Source organism: Arvicola amphibius, chromosome 14 (assembly GCF_903992535.2).
Source record: "Arvicola amphibius chromosome 14, mArvAmp1.2, whole genome shotgun sequence".
In the NCBI taxonomy this organism is placed as follows: Eukaryota; Metazoa; Chordata; class Mammalia; order Rodentia; family Cricetidae; genus Arvicola; species Arvicola amphibius.
This window is the reverse complement of record NC_052060.1, coordinates 6,200,218-6,214,443: the sequence shown is the minus strand read 5'-3', so window position 1 is coordinate 6,214,443 and position 14,226 is coordinate 6,200,218. Positions and strand designations below refer to the sequence as shown.

The window sequence follows — 14,226 nt, the reverse complement described above, 5'->3', positions numbered from 1 at the left end:
TCACGATGACCCTCTCCCAGGGGTTGCCTGAGACTGTTAGAAAGCAGATGTTTATGTTACAATTCATAACAGTTATGAAGTAGCAATGAAAATAATTTTAGGGTGGGCCGTCAGCACATGGGGAACTGTATCAAGGGTCACAGCATTAGGAAGGCTGAGAGCCGCTGATCTAGGTCTCTCACATTTGTCTTCGTGTCTCTGCAGATCCAGCTCTGGCTCCAGCTCTGGCTCCATCATCCGGTTTTGGTGTCATTCTCCTACCATGCAGCTCTCTGTCACTCCAGGGTCCCCTTTGCTTTAGCATTTCTTCCCTCTCTATTATAGGACAGTGAGGAGTTCCCAAACACCCATCCTTCTCTTTCTAGACACAGCTTCCGCAAACATGGAAAGGATGTCTCCCAGAGTCTCAGAGATAGTTCCAAATTCAAATAGTCTGTGTTGTCAAGACTGCGTTAACTTCTGTTTTCATGGTTTGTTCTGAAAATATAGTTATGAAATACAGCACTCAATGGGCTGGGGAGATGACTCAGTGGATAAGAGCACTGGCTGCTCTTCGCTCTTCCAGAGGACCTGGGACCCACATGGCAGCTCACAAATGTCTGTAACTCTAATTCCAGGGGTTCTAACACCCTCACACAGACATATGTGCAGGCAAAACACCATTGCACATAAAATAAAAATAAATAATTAAAACAAAAGAAATATAGCACTCAGACAATTCCATGCTAATACTTATTGATTTCATTCCAGTGATTTATGGTCCCATTCCCATTTGTTTGTGAACTTTTGTTTTCTTTGCTTGTTTGCTTTGTTGTTGTCTTTGAAACAGGGTATCACTATGTAGTTCTGGCTGTCTTGGAACTCTCTCTGTTGATCAGGCTGGCTTTGAACTCATAGAGTTCTGCCTGCTTCAGCCTCCCAAGTGTTAGAGTTAAAAGCATGCACCACTATAACTGGATTTTTTTTTCATTTTTTTTGTTGTTGTTTTTCAAGACAGGGCTTCTCTCTGTAGCTTTGGAGCCTGTCCTGGAACTTGCTCTGTAGACCAGGCTGGCCTCGAACTCAGAGATCCGCCTGCCTCTGCCTCTCAAGTGCTGGGATTAAAGGCATGAGCCACCACTGTCAGGCCTATTTTAAAGAATATATTTAAAAATTTTATTACATTTTTAAAACTGTGTCTGTGTTCACATGTGAGCACGGGCCACTGCACTGATGTGGAGGTCAAAAGGCAACTTCAGGAATTGGCTCTCCCCTCTCACTATGTGGACCCTGGGAAACAAAATCAGGTCAACAGGTTTGATGGCAAATACCTCTATCCACGGAGCAGTTTTATGAGATAGGGTCTCTTTATGTAATCCAAGTTACCTTGGAACGCAGTAGTAACAAGGCCAGTCTTGAACTGGTCTGCCTTGGTCTTTTGACTGTTTGTTTCATGATACTAGATTGAAGGAAATTTTTTTTCCATTTCGGTGTTTTTTTTTTTTTTGGTTTTTCGAGACAGGGTTTCTCTGTAGCTTTAGAGCCTGTCCTGGAACTAGATCTTGTAGACCAGGCTGGCCTCGAACTCACAGAGATCCGCCTGCCTCTGCCTCCCGAGTGCTGGGATTAAAGGCTAGCGCCACCGCCGCCCAGCCATTTCGGTGTTTTTTTTTTCTTCATTGTTGGGAACTGAACCCAAGGCCCCGGGAATGTTAAGGAAGCACTCAACTACTGAGGTACAAGTGAGGAGAGAGGTTGTATCTGTATTAGGAATTCTGATTGCCTGGGATAAAGCTGGGGCTAGGTAATTAATGAAAGACTAACTAAATGAAATAAGGTACTCATTCTTTTACTGTTTTTTTCATTGTTGTTTTTATTTTTATTTTCAGGGCCAGGGATTAAATCAAGGGCCTTGTACAAGGCAGGGAAGAGGTGCTTTGATAAAGTGCACTCACAGGAACTCCAGAGGGAATGGGTGGCCCCACTTTGAGCTCACCAAATGCCTGCCTCCCAAAAGTATGTAGTGGTGAACACCCTTTTCCATTTCCTCAGGAGAAGCAAGCCCACACACTCTGCTCTGCCCCTGCTCCACACCTTGCCACATCACCCAAGTCCTGCTATGTCAGGAATGTTGCTGGGGAAGAGAAGCGCCTGACTCAGAGGACGCCTCGAGCACTGGGAAGTTTGGGCAGAGAGACTTATGATAAAATGCTTCTTAAACATTCCTAGCTTTCCTTTTGGTTGTATTTATCCTCGAGACAAAGCTATGCTATTTTGCCTATTGCTTAGGCTGTTCTGGAAATGAAGATTTTCCTCCCCTAACCTTCTGAGTAGCTGGGACCTCAGGCATGTACCACCACACCCAAATCTTTAAACAATAATTATATTATTGTTATTATTATTTTAAGGCAAGGTTTCACCATGGAACTCTGGTTGTTCTGGAACTGGCTATGTAGACCAGGCTGGCTTTGGACTCACAGAGATCGACCTGGCTTTGCCTCCAAAATGCTGGGATTAAAAGCATGTGCTATCATGCCTGGCTTACCATATCTTAATTCCAATTCTTAATTCCACTTTTTGAATTTCACCTTCTCCCATTTATATATTTAGAAAACATATTTCGGGCACTTAATGAGTGCCAGGCATAGTCTGCATTCCTCAGCTGGAAACATGAAAAGCATCAGTTTGCTCTAAAAAGTGAAGTCTTGGCTGGGTGGTGGTGGCACACACCTTTAATCCCAGCACTCAAGAGGCAGAGACAGGTGGATCTCTGTGAGTTCTAGGCCAGCCTGGTCTACAAGATCTAGTTCCAGGACAGGCTCCAAAGCTACAGAGAAACCCTGTCTCAGAAAAAAAAAAAAAAGAATAGTCTTATGAGGGAGACACACGTAAAGGAAGAGCACAAGGTGGGCAGGTTACAGCGGCACTAGGTGGGCAGGTTACAGTGGCAGAAGGTGGGCAGGTTACAGAGGCATTAGGTGGGCAGGTTACAGCAGCACTAGGTGGGCAGGTTACAGAGGCATTAGGTGGGCAGGTTACAGCAGCCATTTTCTGGTACTCAAGGTAGAAACAAAGGTGACTAGGGTGCTGTAAAATGGATTTTTTTTCTTTCAGGCCTGAAATAAAGATTATAGGAAGAAAATTCTGTTCCTAACTGTCTGAGTCATTCAGGTCTTAATGGTCTATTTGCAATTTCAAAATCAGAAATAGCTTTAATGTCTCCCTCAGCTGATTTTTAGAGCAATTTGGGAAATGGTATCAATTAGGTGAATTTGCACTTAATTAATTTAGTGTGTGCACTCATGTATGTGGAGGTCAGGGGAAAACTTGAGTGGATCAATTCTCTCCTGTAGCCCCTCTTTTCTTGAATTTTTTTGGTTTTCCCAAGACAAGCTTTCTCTACATACTAGTCCTAGCTGTCCTGAAATTAGCTCTTGTAGACCAGGCTGGCCTCAAACTCACAGAGATCTGCCTGCCTCTGCCTCCTGAGTGCTGGGATTAAAGGCATGCGCGACCAGTGCCTGACTGGATCATTTCTCTTATCCCACCATAGTGACCCAGGGATAGAACCTGGGTTGTCAAGCTTGGTACTTTTTTATCTGGTGAGTTGTCTTGACAGTCCCCAGGCAACTGAAAGCCTGTTCTGGAAATATGGACAATTTATTCAACAGTATTTATCAAGGACCTGTGAGACAGATCCTATGCTTCACTCTAATTCCAGTGCTGTTCAGCTGGGTGAAGGTTTTAGGGATAGCATAACAAACAATATTTCCTTGCTACCTACTCACAACGCTGTTTGCTTTCAGTACCCAAGGGAGCACAAAGAAGCCAGCAGATGGCAGTAAGAAAACAACGATTTTAGGTTGTGAAGAGAAAGAAATCTGAGAGGTTAGTGAATGGGAGATTTTTGATGGGTGCTCTGGTCCTTAGTTCCCTTCAAAACAAAAATAAAAGCAAAACAAAACAAAAAACATCTGGATGGGCATCCAGGCCGCCTTAGGTTGTTTTTCCATACCTTTTAAGAATTCATTTCTCAAATAATTTTTGAGTGATTCTTTTGTACAAAGACGTGACAGGCTTTGTTCTTCAGAAGCTCAGGTTGTTGGCGAGGTCTTCACTAGGGCTCCCACGATAGGCACAGCCACCAGGGTTCTTTGCTAAAACTGAGCAGAGTTCATACGAAGGTTAGGCTAGAAGGGAATTCCTCTGTGATTCTGTGCCCTTTGGAGTACAGATAATTAGCAACTGGTCACTAAGAAGGACTTTGGATGGGAGGAAGATCGTGTGATGCAGTCTGATCGAGTTCTGTTGTCTTTTTCACAGGTCTTTTAAACTTTGTTTTTGTGTATTTTTCTTACGTTTCTTGTTGTTATATTGTTGACAAATCCTCATTGATTTATTTATCAAACATGTTTACATTTACTGAACTCTGTTACCGTGTCTAGCATTGTTTGAAGCAAACAAAACAGATTTAGTCTCATGTCTTAAGAAGGAAGGTCCCACAAGACCGCACCTTAAACAGTAAAGGCTGGAAGAATTCTTGGTGGTTGTGATGTGTTTGTAGTACACAAGTGCTTAGCATCTTGGACTTGACACCAGAGCTGCGTCCTGGGTTCTTTCCAGGGCTGTCATTCGAAGCGCCCAGTCCTTCCCAGTCCAGCTGATTCTCGACCAGAATTCACAGCAAACTGAGCGCAACACGGCCAAAGACACGAATCTATATTGGCCTACCGGGCCACCGTAGGCACAAATCTTTCGCCGGTGGCGTCCTCAGGGTGTGACGCGATCTACACGTGACCCACGGTCGCCTCCGGATTGGCTCTGCTTCCCTCAGGATTTGACGGAGGGAGCCGGAGGTAGGTGGCGCGCATGCGCAGTGCTGGGATTTCCTTGGCCGCCCACCCTGAGCGGAGCGGCGGAGCTGGCGATAAACAGGTTGTGTCGGGGAGGAGGTGGAGGAGGGCGCTCGCTCTCCGGCCTTCCACCGCCTGCTGTCTCCTTTCGGCTCGCCCGGGCGCGGGCGCGGGGCGGCCGGCAGCCGGCTTGAGGGTGCCCGCCGGCGGGAGAAGGGCGCTTTGGCGGAGAGCTGTTGGAGTTGCTCGGAGGGCGAGAGACGGGTGCTCTCCCCCATGCCGGGCAGGTGGTGCGGTCCTGAGCGGGTCCTGGAGCCTGAACGACGCCCCTGAGAAGCCCGCAGAACGCGGGTTCTGTGAAGAGACGTGGGGAAGATTCGATTCCGAGAAAAGGAAGAGCCGGATTGAAAGGGAGCGAGGCCGCTGAGGGGGAGGGGGCTGCCAAGATGGCGTCCGCCTCCTCTGGGCCAGCGGCGGCCGGGTTTTCCTCCCTTGATGCCGGGGTCCCCGCCGGAACCGCAGGTGAGCCCGGGGGGCCGCGGGCAGCCGGCCGGGAAGGCTGGGGCGGGAGCAGGAGCGACGTCTGGGAAGAGGGGCCCGGAGCCGGGGTGTCCGATTGGTTGTCCCCAACAGACTGGACAACTGGGGAGCCCTGGAGGAGTTTGGGGGAAAGGATGGGTGCCACTAGGAAAGAGAAGCCGACGGAAACGCCCGCACTGGGTCTCAGCGGCGCTGTCGTTGAGGGTTTTGAGGAGGAGGGATGGAGGATGGTGGAGGGGGCACAGTCGGGTGGCGGAGGGCTTGGCCGGCGTGCGTCAGGCGCGGGTTCGAGCCCAGGATCTTAGTCAGAGGGTACAGCGTCAACGGGGTGTTGGCGGACGGGGTCCCCGGTGTGGGGTGGAGCCGCAGTTGGTTGCGGAGTCGATAGGTCCAACGTTGAGGAGTGAGGGGACTGTGGATTTTCTGGGGAGTGGCGGTTCCCCTCAGCCTCCCCCATGCGTCATTCCTCCTCCCCTCAGCTCTTGCCCGCAGCAGCGCGGCCACAGACGTGTTTTCTCAGATTAACTCTCTCGGTGACTCCTGCCTTCGGAAAGGAGCGGGGAGTTTTGTTGTCTGTGTTCTGACACAGGCACCGCCTGTGTCTTCCCGACTGGGATTGCAGGGGTGTACCACAGCCAGCGCACAAGGAGAACTCTGAAGTGTTTGAAAGGAGGGGGCGGGGGTAAAGGTCAGAAGACCCTGAAGCGGAGAGGGTGAAGGAAATGGAGGCTTGAATTGTAGAAGAGCCCGAGTTGGGCCTGTAGTTAGGCCGGGAAGATGGGGAGGGTGTGTGACTCCTAGTGCCATGGGGTATGTTGCATAACAGGATACGACTGGAGGAATGCCGCGATGATGGACGAAGAAATCCTGAGGGAACCGGGCAGTGGAGACTAATGGAGATGGGGCTGAAAGGCCCAGCAGGAAGAGCCCCAGATTGTGTGTAGGAGGGAAATGTGTATGGGAGGTGAATCAGAAGCTGTCAGGAACGGCGGTGTTCCTCAGTAACTGTTGCCTGAGAACCTGCCTGCCTGTTAGATGCTTTTCTTAAGAGCTGATTTTTTTCTTAGGCCTGGGATTTTTGTCCTTATCATTTTGGATTGGCTTGAGTTAAATCCTAAACGTTTCATCTTAGACAGAGGAAGCATAGTCATAGACACTTCCAGCTTTGTGGAGAGGTAGCTTTTGCCTTTCCTCTAAAAGCACTAGAGAGCCATAACAATTCTTTTTTTTTTTTCAAACCAGAGTTTTTCTGTCATAACAGCCCTAGCTGTCCTGAAACTAGCTCTGTAGACCAGGCTGGCCTTGAACTCACAGAGAACCATCTGCCTCTGCTGGGATTAAAGGTGTGCGCCACCACCACCGGTCTTACTTGATTATTTTTATTTTTTCTTTTCTTTTTTTCTTAGACAGGGTTTCTCAGTATCTATGGAGCCAGTCCTGGAACTCGCTCTGTAGACCAGGCCAGCCTTGAACTCTCAGAGATCCACTGCTTCTGCTTCCTGATGCTGGTATCAAAGGTGTGCCTCAAATCCACCATATGGCAGATGGCGTTGAGCTTTTTAGTCTGTCTTGTAAGTGCTAGAATTATAGGCCTGTTCCAGTATGCCTACTTAGATTTTTTTTAACATTCTTTTTCTTACTTGTTATATTTTTGAGACAGGGTCTCTCATTGTAGTCTTGGCTACTCAATATATAGAGCAGGCTAGCCTCAAACTCATGGGCTCTTCCTGCTTCTGCCTCTCATGCTGGGATTACAGGTGTGCCTCACCACATTGGGAAAACTATAAGCTCTTAAATGATACTTAGCATTTTTTCCATTGGTGTAGTTACCATGTTTGAATCTGGAGGAGGCACTTGTAAATGAAATTTCATCTTAAGGTCACTGTCATCATATGCTTCTTATGCTTTGACTGGTAGTAAGTGTGTAGTTTGCCACATGGGTTCTGCTGTTTGGTCTATAAAGAAAACATATTCCTTCCCTTTGTTTTTTCCCTGTCTTCATTATTTGGATAATGGCACCCACTTCATAAAATCAGCCCTGATGAGGTACTGGTGACTGACAATCTCTTCAGGGGTCCTAGGTCCTGGTTTCCTGTTCTCTTCAGTCAGTCAGTAACTTGGAATTCAAGTTGCCAAGTTCAGCTTTTGCTAGAAATGAGAGCCAAGAGTTTCTGATTTGGAGTTTGTGGTGTTGTTTTGAGACAGTCTGAAGGTGCCGTCTTAGTTGGTCTAGAACTCTCCGTGTAGACCATGCTGTTTTGGAAGGAACTCGGTGGAGTCATCACCCCAGGTGTTTGGAGTCTGGATTTGAGGTTAGAGTGGAAGTTGAAAAGGGAGGCCAATGCCCAGATGTGTATTGCTCCCCTGAAGTGAGAGCTCTGTGGTTAAAGTCACATTTGACTCCCCAAAAGAAAAACATCTGAAACTTTAGGTGATCAATCACATTTGACTCCCCAAAAGAAAAAAAAAAACATTTGAAACCTTAGATGATTGTGAGCTCTAGTTCCTTCAGCTTTACCCGAGAACAGTTGTGGAATAGTCACTCCTTGCTCATCTGTTGTGTTTTATCGAAACCATAAATGATTTGGGAATAACCCCACGCTTGTGTACTGATTCTCTACTTAGCTGTTTTGTTTGTTTGTTTTGGTTCGTAGACCAGCCTGGCCTGGAACTTAGAAATCTGCCTGCCTCTGCCTTCCAAGGGCTGGGGTAAAGTTGTGTGTCACCACACCAGGCAGGTTGTTTTTGACTCAGGGTTTGCTGTGTAGCTCTGGCTTGTCAGGTAGGGTTATGGCCTAGTCTGGTCACACGGAGTTCTTCTGGTTTCTTGTTTGCTGTTTTTTTGTTTTAATCAGCATGAACTGCCACATGTGTTTTATCAGACCTTCTGTTTTCATTTTGAGAATGCATGTATGTGTGCGTGTATGCACTCATAAGTGAAAGCTAGAGGACACCTTACCCTTCCATCTGAATCTTCCATCATATGGGTCCTCAGACTTCCTGTGCTCTTGGTGACAAATGCCCTTACCCGCTGAGCCATCCTGCCAGCCTGATCTCCCTACTACTTCTTTTTTTTTTTTTTTTTAAGATTTATTTATTTATTTATTACATATACAGTGTTTTGGTTGCATGTATACTTGCAGGCCAGAAGAGGGCACCAGATCTCATTACAGATGGTTGTGAGCCACCATGTGGTTGCTGGGAATTGAACTCAGGACCTCTGGAAGAGAGGTCAGTGCTCTTAACCTCTGAGCCATCTCTCCAGCCCCTCCCTACTACTTCTTAAACTACAACAAAGAACGTCAGGTCTTTACTGTACCTGCCCTGGACTTCAGGGCCTTCAGTCAAACCTGCTTTAGACTACTGTAGTTGCTATGGTAGCTGGTATACATGTAAATTCAGTCACACTTGGCTTCTCAGAGTGTCATTGTTTTTGTTTAAATATTTTCTCTGCCATGACTTTTTTAGGCTCAGTGTCAGGTATAATTGTATTTTGTTTTATAGATGTCTAGTATCTGAGATTAGTTGGTATGTATACTTGAAGGTTAGCTTTGAGTGTCAAAACAGTATGTTTTACTTGTTGCTGTCTGTGCACTTCAGGGTTGATGCTAACTCATCTGATTAATACCTTCGCTGAAATATGTGCTACCTGAAAGCTATTAAATATTTTATTAGCTTGTTTTTCTTTGATCATATAGGAAACCATGGCTTGTGGTATGAACAGAGATAACAAGAACCAGAATAAGAATCCAGATAAGGGGGAGAAGGGTATTTTCTTTCTGTTTGCTTGCTTTTTTATGAGCCGAGATTTCATTAAGGTTTTGTGAACTTGATGTGATCCTTCTGCAATAGTCTTCTTCCTATAGTTGAGATAAGGGAGTGAGCCACCAACAACCTATTTATTTATTTATTTATTTATTTATCTATCTATCTATCTATCTATCTATCTATTCATTCATTTATTCATTCATTTATTTATTTATTTCTGGGATGAGTCTTCCTATGCTACCCAGGTTGGTCTCTTAATTTATAATTTTCCTGCTTCAGCCTCCTGAGCTGAGAGTACAGGTGGATGACACTGCCTAGTGTTATTTTATTCTTTTAAGTTAAACTCTTTTCTCTTTTTTTTTTCCTTCACTTTGTAGCCCTGAATGTCCTAGAACTCATTCTGTAGGCCAGGCTGGCTTTGAACTCACAGAGATCTACTTCTGTCTCTAAGTGCTGGGTTTAAAGGCCTATACCACCTCCACCTGACATTTAACTTTTTTATCTTTGAGGTGTTTTCCTTTTGAGACAGAATCTCACTATGTAGCCATGGTTGTCTTAGAGCTTGGTATGTAGACCAGGCTTACTTCTGGTAAGTAAGTGGGCCTGTGTCTGCCTTCAAATGTCTTAAAATTTTTGAGTATCCTTACCTTTCATGGCATGAAGAAGATAGCAAGGGCATGTACTTGGTGCATAAAAGGTAAATAAATGAATAAAGAAGATAGCAAGGAAGGTCAGGTGTGGTGGTACAGAAAGCAGGATAGAGAGTTCAAGGCCAGCTTGGGTAACGTGAGACCCTGTCCTAAAACAAAAGAAAAGGCAAGAAGATTAAAATTATAAGTTTTTTTTCTGTCTCTTCTTTGTGTGGGTTTTTTTTTCCCCAAAGATAAAAACATTGGTGAAGTACACTGTTTTCTCTATAGTCACCCAGGTGGAGGGAATCTCTCTTTATTCCAAACTAAGCCCAACATTCTGTTCCAGAAATGGTATTAGGATAGATGAAGTAGCCAAGCGGAGTTCTGAGGGAAGAAGAGGCCTTTCTTAGAATATATGACTAACTAGAATGTATCAGCACATCTCTGCATAGTGTAGGTTAGCAAGTCTCTTGGCCAGGCGGTGGTGGCTCACGCCTTTAATTCCAGCTCTTGGGAGGCAGAGGCAGGTGGATCTCTATGAGTTCGAGGCCAGCCTGGTCTACAAGGACAGGCTCAAAAGCTACAGAGAAACCCTGTCTCTAAAAATCAAAACAAAAGCCCCCCCCCCAAAAAAACCCAAATCTCTTAAGCTGTAAGTTCTCATTGACAAGAACCTGTATAAAAGGGGCTATATTTTTATTTATTTATTTAATCTTCAGGGACCATTTTGTTAGAGTTCGAGAGAAAACAACAGATCAGGCAAGCTGGAAATCCTAGTATTTGCTAGGGGAAAGATGGAGAGCAACTCAAATTTTTATTTGTGTGTGTGTGTCTGTCTGTGTTAGTGTATGCCACATGACCTGCAGAGGTCAGAATATGTCATAGAATCTTGGAACAGAAATTACAGGTGGTGCTGAACAAGCAGTGCAGGTGCTAGAAACTGAATTCCCCTCCCTGAAGAATAGCCAGTAACTATTGAGCCCCCAAAGTCATGCCTTTGAAGTCAGCCATGGAGGTCAGAAAAACTGAGCAAGTTCAGTGTTTCAGAGGAAGTGTCATTCAGTTTTGGGCCAGCATCTGAACAAAAGAAAGAAAGAAAAGGCAGAGTTATTATTATTTTTTAATTCTGTCTTAGGCAGACTTCGTGAAGGAAGCTTCGTTATCAGCTGCCTATATTTTTATTTTGCTGGTTGAAGGAAGTGCTGTTTGCAATTGATACTTGATTGCAATTGATACTTGATTTGAAATCATAAAAGCTAAACCTTTTCTGTTCAACCTTGTATGCATTTTGTTCACATACACCCCCTTGTCCAAGTTTCGGGATGGAATGCAAGCATAATCTAGTCAAACTCTACCACACATGTGTATATTAATCCTGCAAAACTCCAGATAGCTAGAACCAGAGTGGAGTGTGATGACATGCCTGAGGTTGCCGGATTCCCAGGACTCAGGCAGAAACAGGAGTATTGGCACAACTTTTGAGGCCAGTCTGGTTTGCATAGTTTCATGCTAGCTAGGACTATAGAGCAAAAGAGACTCCCCATCACAAAAGAAAAACCCAAACTTTGGACATAGAATTGGGAGGTGGCAATCTGTCAAAAAAAATCTTAAATGCCTCTTGACTATGGCTGACTAATTCAGAAGGCTCAGGTCTTTTAAGAAAAGACTTGGCAGCTGGCAGCCAGCAGCGGTGGCACATGCCTTCAATCCCAGCACTCAGGAGGCAGAAGCAGGAGGATCTCTGTGAGTTCAAGGCTAGCCTGGTCTGCAGAGCAAGTTCCAGCACAGCTAGGGCTATGCAGAGAAACCCTGTCTCGAAAGAGGAAAAAAAGAAAAAAGACTTGATTGGTTGTGATGACACCAGCCATTAATTCCATCACTCCTGGGAGGCAGAGGTAGGCTAGTCTCTAAATTCAAGACTATCTTATTCTACAGAGCGAGTTGCAGGACAGCTAGAGCTACATAGTAAGACCCTGTCTTGGGGAAAAAAGACAGTTTTTTTTATATAATTTTTGGCAAAATATTGGTGCTAAGGAATATGGTGAAATTTGCTTTTGTGGTACTGAAAGTAAAAGTTCATTAGGAGAAAATTTTAATTTCACCTCCTCATTTTCTAAATTATGCAATTGAGGTATAGAGAGTTTTACTAAAGACAAGGGTGATTGAATGCTATTAAAAAGGATCTTAGTAAACTTATGGCTCATTCCTGGCAATATATTGGCTATTAGGTGACAGGATTGGTAGATGAAACTAAAACAAATGTTGTCTGCATTTTTTTGGTGGATCTGTGGTAGTGGAGCTTGCCAGAGCGTGCATGCATATTCAGAAAACGGCTGTGGGCCGCAGAGGAGTTGGTCCTCTCCTTCTACTGTGGGAATTCTGCGGATTGAATTTAGGTCATTGGGCTTGATGGTAAGTGCCTTTACCTGATGCACCATTTTGCTGTCTCAGTTCAAAGTTGTTGTGTTGTGTGTGTGTGTGTGTGTGTGTGTGTGTGTTTTGAGACAGGGTTTCTTTGTGTAACAGTTCTAGATGTCTGGGAACTTGATTTGTAGATCAGGCTGGCCTCGAACTCACAGAGATCTGACTTCCTCTGCATCCTGAATACTGGGATTAAAGGTGTGTACCACTACTACCTGGTTCAAACTACTTTTGAGCTTTTATTTTTAGGCCCTTTCTTGACTTTTCTGACTTTTTCTGTTCTGTGAAAAGAAAATTGATACTTGTTGGGAAACAAGAATTGAGCTTTTCTTTGCCATGTGGCTTGGTTTTAATTGCTTAGATTCAGTTACTGAATGGAGGTAGTTTTGGTCCAGTCCCTGTTCCCTCCACTTTCTTTCTTTCTTGTTTGTTTGTTCGTTTGTTTATTATGTATACAATATTCTGTCTGTGTGTATGCCTGCATGCCAGAAGAGGGCACCAGACCCCATTACAGATGGTTGTGAGCCACCATGTGGTTGCTGGGAGTTGAACTCAGGACCTTTGGAAGAGCAGGCAGTGCTCTTAACCTCTGAGCCATCTCTCCAGCCCCCCCCCCTCCACTTTCTTTTGAGACAGAGTCTGATATATCTAAACTGGCCTCAAATTCACTTTGTGCTAAGGCAGATCTTGAACTCATGGTCCCCTGGGTGCAAGAATTAAAAGTGCACTGTCCAGGTGTTTTTGTTTGTTTCTTTCAGAGGGTGAAGGGTGGTGGGTAGTGGTGGTTCAAGACAAAGTTTCTCTGTGGAACTCTGGCTGGTCTGGAACTCACTCTGTAGAACAGGCTGGCCTCCAATACAGAGATCCTCCAGTCTCTCTGCCTCTCAAGGGCTGGGACTAAAGGTATGCAACACCATCCCTGCCAGTTCTAAGTTTAAATTATTGTTTAACCTCTTGAAGCACAGTCTTCCTATTTAGCCTCTGTTGGCCTCGGGCTTGAGATCCTTTTGTCTTAGATTTCTGAGGCCTTGGCATTATCATTGTCTTTCTTTTAACATTCATTGTCACTTAGAGCTGACTGTGATCTGCAGCTCTTCACTGAAGCATGCTGATACTTCTGAGTGTTCTTTGGGGAACATACTGTGCCTCCTGCCTGTATAGTTAGAATGACTTTCAGTATTCCAGATTAGGGGAGCAAAGAGGTGTTCTGGATATTTCAACAAACTAGCTTTTTTTTTTTTTATTGTTTTAATGTTGGAGAGAGATTTTTAGTTTTTGAATTTGTTGGGATTTTGTTTTTTAATCTTAGGCTCTTGGGTTTTTTTTTGTTTTTTTGATTGTTTGTTTGTTTTTTCCAAAACTAGCTTCTAAGAGTTAGTATTTTACTTTGTGAAACATTTAAGTTGTGTTATTGGTAAGTATTGAATTGAGTCTCTGAAATACCTTGTCTATGACCTGTTCAGGCAAAACTAGTTGTCTTGAAGAATGCACGTCCGGCTAGCCTCAAGCATCCACAAATTATATGTGTACTTCAAACACTGAAGTCAGTCCCACAGTGTCTTTTAGATTCTCGACTGGTGGATGATGTCATCTCATCTCCAAAGGAAATGCTTCTCCTCTGAAAGTGCTGGGAGAGGCTTTGCTATTGAGGCCAACCCTGTTTTGTTCCACATATTAGAGAGAGCCCAGCTCACTTCAGAACTACATACTATATGAAGATGTCTTTGTTTAAATTATAACCTCTTTATTTTTAGAGATTCACTTTTATTAAATTTATGTGTATCTGTGTGTGTATGTATGAGTGAATGCCATGTCCAAGGAGGCCAGAAATGGGCATTTGAATCTCTTGGAGCTAGAGTTGCAGGCTTCCCCCTGTTGTAGATTTTAGGAATAGAACTTGGGTCTTGGAAGTATAGTGAGTGCTCTTAACCCTTGAGCCATCCCTCCAGACCCAGTTATCACCACTAGTACATTTTACCTCTGAAATGTACTGTTTTCATACTTCTCAGAATCATGTTGATAATTTTTTTTTT

General features: G+C 44.5%; 1 protein-coding gene across 3 annotated transcripts in view; it reads left to right on the top strand.

The window, feature by feature from the left end:
* The first annotated feature begins 4,874 nt into the window (after positions 1-4,874).
* Pip5k1a (phosphatidylinositol-4-phosphate 5-kinase type 1 alpha) overlaps positions 4,875-14,226 on the top strand; it is a 46,437-nt gene continuing 37,085 nt past the window's right edge. For 2 of the 3 annotated variants that reach the window (XM_038310914.1, XM_038310913.1), the window contains exon 1: positions 4,875-5,354. In XM_038310914.1, coding sequence (XP_038166842.1) covers positions 5,279-5,354 — 76 coding nt within the window. In that variant the 5' untranslated portion in view covers positions 4,875-5,278. The remainder of the gene's footprint in view (positions 5,355-14,226) is intronic. The other variant, XM_038310912.2, reaches the window with a different exon arrangement.